We start from the raw sequence: 7,687 nt of genomic DNA, 5'->3' as shown, positions 1-7,687 counted from the left end.
GCTGGATTACAGGTTAAGGAGTACCGTTAGTATGAAAGCTGGTGAGCTTATGGAATCAAGTTTCAAACAGTTCTTCTTGCTTCAGGTTGCTTTTTATTGTTTAATTTGTTGTCTCTTTAAGTCTGATATTACGGCGTAAGTGGGAGAACTAAAAATGACCTCTTTGTACAGAACAGTGAAACGTGCTGTGCACCAAGCGTTCTGAAGTGTTGCAGGCTCTTTCACCATAATTAATAAAGGGTTGGAGTATCTAGCTCTTAGTTTAATTTTCTTTTCCTTGTTTTGAGAGACTTTGAAAATAGGTAGGAGAATAAGGAGTGGGGCTCATGTTTGTTAACTCCTCCCAAAGGAAAGGGAGGAGAAACCTTTTTTGAAAGGTGGGACTGCCATGATCCACTATGAGAAGAAGAAGAAAAACCCAGGAAGGGGTGTGGGATTTGCTCGATTTAGAAGCAGCTTGGCCACAGTGCCGGCTACCAGCCCGTGTGAAGGCAAGACCTGTAAAAGTTGGTGTGTTATCTTAAACTGGTTTTGCTTTGATACAGTAGGAGGTCATTAACTTGGTTCCATGTGGCTCATGGTACATTAACGGGTACCACCATGTGGTACAAATGTGATTATGTTGTTTGAGGAGCTTAATTGCCTTCAGAGCTTTTAATTTCTGTCTTGGCCATCTGAGACAAGTAACTGGAATGAATTTAGGGATGCTGTTCATCTTTGTGTAGATCCTTCCTTGTTAACTAGTTGTTACTTAATAAGTGACACGTAACAGCTTCTACTTTTTTCTCTTGGAACACGTGCAGAATTCTTCAGTTGATGATCTAACAATATTTTACGTTTGTCTTAGAACTGCAAAAAAAGATTCAAAAAAGACCAAGCAGGAAGAAAAAAAAAAGAAACAAGTAACTAGGAGGCGGCCGCTGATGAGCAAGCCCGTGGATGATGTATACTTGACGTGGTATTATGAGCGGCCGTCCTATGAAGTGGAAGAGGCTGTGGGTATGCTAAAGAAATTTCAGGAGCTGGACTTCACTCACCCCAAACAATATGTCTATATTAACGTATTCCTAGATATGGCACTACAGAAGAAGGTAGGTTGGAAGCGTATACAAATTTTGATAGTTTTTTCTTTTTAACGTGGGAAGGCTGTGTTTTAAGTGCAGAGCAGATGCTGCTGTTGGCCTGCTCGGTTGCCTCCTGCAGCTTCTCTGATGGTGAGTACAACGTGTGCTTTTGCAGGTGGCTTTGTGCCCTTATACATGTATAATTATTAAACATCTCTCATATTCCTGAGATGAAAGTGGCACCACTGAGGATTTTGAAAACAGGCTATTAAGTGACTAAAATTCGTGTCTGGACAGAACTGATCAAACTAAGTTTACATCTGTTTGGGCTTTCCATTTAAAGATGTGTTACCAAAATCATCGTGTGTGATTTGTTCTGGGATGATTGTTATAGGGAGAAGTGTTAAGACAGGTTTCTTCCTGCCTCTGTCCTTCACCTTGTTTTGATTTTTTTTTTTTTTTTTTTAAAAATGTTCCTTGAAAGTATGCTATTGCTCGTTTACCTGTGACCTTTTTGGTTTAAAGGTCTCTTGCGCAGTTTTAAAACTCCTTCCACATCCCCCATAAGTAGAAAACAGTTAGGCCACTTCAGAGTTGGTTTCTTCCCATATATCCCTTTGGTATGCCAGGGGTCCCTGAGAGCTAGAAAATAAGTTCATGCTTAAAGAAATGCAGAGCTCTTGCTCGTGCTTTTGGAGGGTATGTTGTTACTGACTGTACCAGAGCATGGTAGCAATCCTACGCTGGTCCCAGCCCCTTTCTCTTGGGCAAACTGCATCACAATTAATTGATGTCTCAAGTTAAGATTTGAGTATGTACGGGACATGAAAAAGCAATCAAAGTCTATGCGTCGTGCTTGTTTGTCATTACCTCTATGCAAGGAAATTGTGGGTAAGATTGCTATTCAGGAGACCGACTCCACGCGATTGTATAACTTGCCCTTAAGTCCTGATATCTTTTTGGTTTGTTTGTTTTAATATTTTTCTTCCTTTACTTATTAGAAAAAAGTGGATCCATTTGCAAGCACTGTTCTTCTACCATATCGCTTTACAGATGAAACGAATAAGGTCTTGGTTTTCACAGAGGTGGGTAAGCCTGAATTACTTGCTTTCTGCATGTTATGTATCTAGCACGCTCTTACAACACAACTAGTTCCCATGCAAGTACTGTACTTTTACTGAGAAGATTCTGCAAGTGCTTTACAGAACTCTTAAGTCTGTCTAGGATTCGCCTTCAGCAGCGTTTTAATGTATTAACAAGCGTCTTAAAGCATTTCCTTCATCTTGATAGTTTTACATATATGTAGATTATTCTAGCAAGGCACTTTGAGAACAAACATCTGCATAGATGTGACTAAGTAAGAGATGATTAAAGATTGTTTATAGAGTGAAATCTTTGTCGTCTTGTTGTAATACAGGCAGCTGGTTTAGTGTAGGAGCCGTGTCCAACCCTGCTGTTTTAAGCCTTAGTAGGCAGTGCAGATTAGAAGTGGGTGTTATTCACAGTAACTTGTGCTGTAACAGGATACCTTTGGGTGGGGGACAAGTAACTTCTCCTCGAAAACCCTAAATAGCAGCCCTCTCCCCCAAACCCTTTGTCTACTCTCCTAGGAGTTCACTCGTGTGGCATGGTGTGTAAAGCAGTTGTAGCATCTGCATGAGATCGGTTTCAGCCTCTGCTGCTGTCCTTTGCCAGTTTATCATTCTAACAGAATAGACCGATATATATATCTGTATGAGATGATCTAGAGAACTGTCACAGATTTAGTTGACTACCCTTTGGGCTTAATTGTTACAAGATTCTCCACCTGAGCTACGAGGTGAGAATCCTATACAGAAGGGAGGGCTGACAAAAGACCCGAGCATGCCAGGTTCTTTGTTGCTGTGTCTCACAACCTTCTCTCTTCGCTCAAATTCACGTGGGATAAGGGATCCCGTGCCTTGTGAAGGTGTATATGTGCAAAAAGGTTAAGAGACTGAAACGCTTGCTAGTGGTTTTGGATGGAAGCGTGTAGCTATTAATTTTATTCTTGTGAGGAAAAGTTGATTCTGGCTTTGAGTTATGAATATCTGCTTGTATCAAAAGCTTGAGCCAAAGTTTTTACAGAACAGATGCCTTTTACCTTTCCATATTTCAGACTCTTAAAAGCGAAACCTTGCAGCGGACAGATGAGGTTAACTTATAAATGCTCTTTGAAGCCGAAGTTTAATAGCACTTCAGACGTTGAATAGCCTTATTTTACAGTGGTTTTTAGTAGCATGTTCTGTGCTTTTCTTTAAGCTTAGAGCAAGATATTGGCTCCATCCAGTGGGTGGTTTGTTGTAGTTTCCAGAGGATGGAGGGGGGAAGAGAAAGGGCTTTTGATGGAGCCGCTCAGAAAATGGGGTGGGCTTTACTCCTTCTTCTCCAGTATAAGTCGACTAAAGACTTAACTGCTTCTTATTGGGATCTGGAGTGGAATTTATGCTCCTATATTAAATCACCAGCATTAGGTATTTTTGGTCTTTGATTGCCTTAAACCATTCTTTCTTTCTTAACCTGTAAATAGCCTGTTCTTATACCCAGTTGTCCAAGATAAATCACCTATGCGGTGCTGTTGATAGAGACAAATTTGTAGTACTGATGTTACTAAGTATTTTTTTTCTCTCAACAGAATGAGGAAGAAGCTGAAATAGCTCGAGAGAATGGAGCTGCTGTTGTGGGAGGAGTTGAATTAATCAAATGGGTATTTATGGTTTTTTAAGACTTAAATAAATTAAATAAATATCCTAACTTAAACAGTGACTGAGGCGGAAGGAGCAAGAAACCTCATGTCCAGTAAAATCTAGCTTGATGTTAGCAGCCAATATAAAGAGTGAGAGATGAGTTTCTGTGCTCAGACATGCTTGTAGGTCAAATTGCATACTGAGGTCATTTATTGCATTCCTAAATACATTGAATTTTTTTTATTGCAGATTTTGGAAGACGAAATTCAAGTGGACTTCTATGTAGCTGTTCCTGCAATAATGCCTAAGCTAATACCATTAAGGAACAAACTAAGACGAAAATACCCAAGCTCAAAAAGAAGTAAGAAGCAATTCTTTACTATAAATCTGAAGTACTGAACAAGATTTAACTCTAGAAGTGACACTGAAAATTTTCTGACGAATATGTAAAATTACATTGAGTATTAGGCTGTATGTGATTGAACCACTTCTTCTGTCTTAGAGTAGTTTTGGGAATGTAGAACTGTGCTTTTCTCGTACAACAGGCAAATGTGGGATTAGAAGCAAGATAAGTTTGCCTACTAGTTGCCCCTATGCTTGTTAGTCCTGATGAACCATAATAGTGAAGTTAGCCGGGAAAACAGAAACAACTTGGAAAAAAAAAGTACTCACTGAGTTGCGTTGTCTAACTGTTGTGCAATTGTTTGGATCCCAGCTTCGTGAGTGCTACTGCTCCTTCTGCCTGTTCATTACTACTCAACCACAGAGTTAGTTATGCTTTTCCTTAGTACAGCCTGCTCCCTTATCTGTGTGGTTTCTCCTTTTTCATAATGCTCAAGACGTTTCCTCTTCAGTTCAGGTTTTCACAGCAACAAACATGAGTTTCTCAATACTTTTGTCCTCCCTTGCTGTCTTAATTGATTTTAGCTATGTGTCAGGGGTCTATTTCAAATACGAAAAAAAAAAAAGGCCGTTTTTCAACTGTAGAGCTCCCTTGCTGTCTTAATTGATTTTAGCTATGTGTCAGGGGTCTATTTCAAATACGAAAAAAAAAAAAAGGCTGTTTTTCGACTGTAGAGCCTGTGCCAGCTGTGTGAAGCACTGAGTCTTGAACCGTGTTTCTTACTTCCCTGTCCCAGCTATCTTAATGTTTTACAAGCTGCAGGCAGTATTTTTAGGCTCCTAAACATTTGAGACAAACCTATTAACCTGTCCAAAACATTGCAACAGAGAATACTCCACATAATTTTTGAAATAAATGAAAGCTATATTATGCCATTATGAACTTACTTGGTTTGTAGCTCATACAGAGCCGATTTCTCTTGGAGCCATCAAAAGATGTGTGGGAGAAGTAATGCTTGTATCTGAAGCAATTGAGTGATGGTGTAAATCTGTCAAATGAGCCCTTGCAGCTGAGATGAGAAACAGCTGTCTTGACTTGTGGGAATGGCTGGATTAGGCCAGTGTGTTCCAGGCAGTGTGTATCCTTGCTACTAAGTAGTTGCAGACTTCATTTTCAAGGAAGACTTGGGGCTTGTTCTAAACCTAACTCAGTAGGTTTTGGTCTTTCAAGCTGCTTGAATTACGTTAGGTAATAAAGCTTTGTCTTAGTATACATAAACAGGTTCTTTACTTGAAGTGAAGCCTTTGTCATGTTTCCTGTTCATGTCTGCTGATTTATGAGGAAGGAGGGAAGATAGAAGTGATTTATATAGCATGTGTGAGGACACCATTGTCTTGTCCATGAAACTGCATTTTTTGATTGGAGTTTAACTGCCTTAATTGAAAGATTGAATTCTCTCTTTACTAGTATCACACTTAGCCATGCCAATAAGCATTACTCGGACAAATCTTTTGCCTTCTTCTTTAAATTAGATTCCCTGGGCCACGATATTCCCAAAATGCTGCAACTCTTCAGAGAAGGTCTTGAGTACATGGTAGAAGACGAGCGTGTGATCAAGACACGAATAGCAAGAGTAAGTTGTATATAGAGTTCTTAAGTCTTCTCTACTGAGCAGAACTGAAGTTAGTATTAAAAGAGGGAGAACAACATGTTTTTAATCTGTGTGTTTCCAAGATTTTTAACCACGTTCTTTAACGGACCTGTGAAGTCAATGGAACTCTTACTCTTTGTTGTGTGACATCTTCAGCTGATGTGAGCCCTCTATGTTGTTAATGTGTGGTCGTAGAAGATGGCTCCCCTAAAAGTGAGAGCAAGGCATTACCTGATGCTAAGAGGCTAAAGGTACCGAGAATGGGATCTGTGTTTGCCACTAGATTGGCGAGGAGTTGTAATAATGAGCAAAATGGGATGAAGAAGGTACTATTCCTAGTAATCTCCTCCTGAGCTGACATCTTAACGTAGGCTTCCCTTTCCTCCTACCTTCCCTAGCACTCTTCTGTGAGTAGAATAAAGCTGCTTTGTTATTTTTTTTAAGTAAATAAACTATGGGTCGTAAGTCCATGGTTAATATGCACAGGTGGATCAAAAAGTGTTTGCTTTAGCCTAGGAATTAAAGACTCATTTAATTTTGATAAGTTCAGTCCTGGACTGGAGCAAAAAGTAAGAACTGTTTGCATTACACCTGAAATATAAAATTAAGTTGTGCTTTGCTAAAAAATTGGGTTATGTAAGAGTATTTTTGCTCTTTTTTTTTTTTTTTTTTTTTGGCCCTTAATATGTTTTGTTTAATGTTGTTTTTTGTTTATTTTCCCTGCTCCAAACTGTGTTTTGTTTTCGTTCTGTTTTGTCTGTTTTTATTCTTGCCTGATGTTTAGTTTTCCTTTAACTGATACTGGTACGGAAAGGAAGCGTGCAAGATATCCAACCCCTGAAGTTGTTTATTTTCCCTGCTCCAAACTGTGTTTTTTGTTTTCATTCTGTTTTGTCTATTTTTATTCCTGCCTGATGTTTAGTTTTCCTTTAGCTGATACTGGTACGGAAAGGAAGTGTGCAAGATACCCAACCCCTGAAGCGTTGTCTGGCGGTGTTAGAGATAAGCAAGTTTATTAATGCTGGCTAGCTGCTCTGAGTTGTGCATGTGAATTTCAAGGGTTTGCTTGTCTATATGATACTCAGAACTGAGGTTCTTGGGACTACGCTGCTAAAGTGTGTCATATATGACACTTTGATACAGGCAGGAAGTATCTTTAGCTGTTTGTATGTTTAAGGGACGGTGTGAAATGCCTCAAATCCATAGATCAGTCTTAGTTTCAAGTATGGTGACTGTGTTTTTGAATTTTTGCTTTGGACTGCTTAAACCTTAATCGTTTTAGACTGTAGATCAGCCTAAAAAATACCTGCAAATTAAACTTATTGTAAAGTTGATTCTTGTGTAGTAAAGAAGGAAAATCAGATTTTTAATAAAGTTTTAGACTGTAGATCAGCCTAAAAAATACTTGCAAATTAAACTTACTGTAAAGTTGATTCTTGTATAGTAAAGAAGGAAAATCAGGTTTTTAATAAAAGTGAATGAATAACTCTGATGTCTTGACAGTATTCAGTGCAATTGCAGTTGGTTCTCCTTGGTGTAGCATCCGGCAGCTGTGGCTTGAGTTTCTGAAGTTAAAACCACGTCCTGTCACTGATGTCAGATGTTGGCGTTACAGATGACTTTAGGTTCTGTGTCTAGACAGCTCAGCCCTGCAGTTTCATGGCACTTCATAAGATTTGGTGCAGCCAGAGATGTTACTCAATACAAGTAAACAATAGGTTCTCGTGAATGAACTCTTAATCTTGGATCAGAAACAGCACGATGCGGTTTTACGTGCAGACAGAGTTCGTATGTGCTAAGTTTATGTCAGCTACGTGGCAGAGGTGACTCTAACACGACACATGCAACGTGACGTGCTCTGTCACGCTGCTGTGTATTGCGTTGTGTGCAGAGGGGTGACTCGGTGGTTATGGCTTTGTGTGAG

The 7,687-nt window shown here is 39.4% G+C and overlaps 1 protein-coding gene across 1 annotated transcript in view; it reads left to right on the top strand.

The window, feature by feature from the left end:
• Positions 1-847: 847 nt before the first annotated feature.
• Positions 848-7,687, top strand: part of MRPL1 (mitochondrial ribosomal protein L1) — a gene marked incomplete at its 5' end in the record, with an annotated part of 16,329 nt that continues 9,489 nt past the window's right edge. The window contains 5 exons of the mRNA XM_009584632.1: positions 848-1,091; positions 2,066-2,149; positions 3,718-3,789; positions 4,019-4,130; positions 5,645-5,745. Of these exons, the coding sequence (XP_009582927.1) occupies positions 848-1,091; positions 2,066-2,149; positions 3,718-3,789; positions 4,019-4,130; positions 5,645-5,745 (613 nt within the window). The remainder of the gene's footprint in view (positions 1,092-2,065; positions 2,150-3,717; positions 3,790-4,018; positions 4,131-5,644; positions 5,746-7,687) is intronic.

The sequence above is a fragment of the Fulmarus glacialis genome, unplaced genomic scaffold (genome assembly GCF_000690835.1).
Source record: "Fulmarus glacialis isolate BGI_N327 unplaced genomic scaffold, ASM69083v1 scaffold16169, whole genome shotgun sequence".
Lineage (NCBI taxonomy): Eukaryota > Metazoa > Chordata > Aves > Procellariiformes > Procellariidae > Fulmarus > Fulmarus glacialis.
Note: the sequence above shows the minus strand (reverse complement) of the source record. Positions and strands in the feature narration are given on the sequence as shown.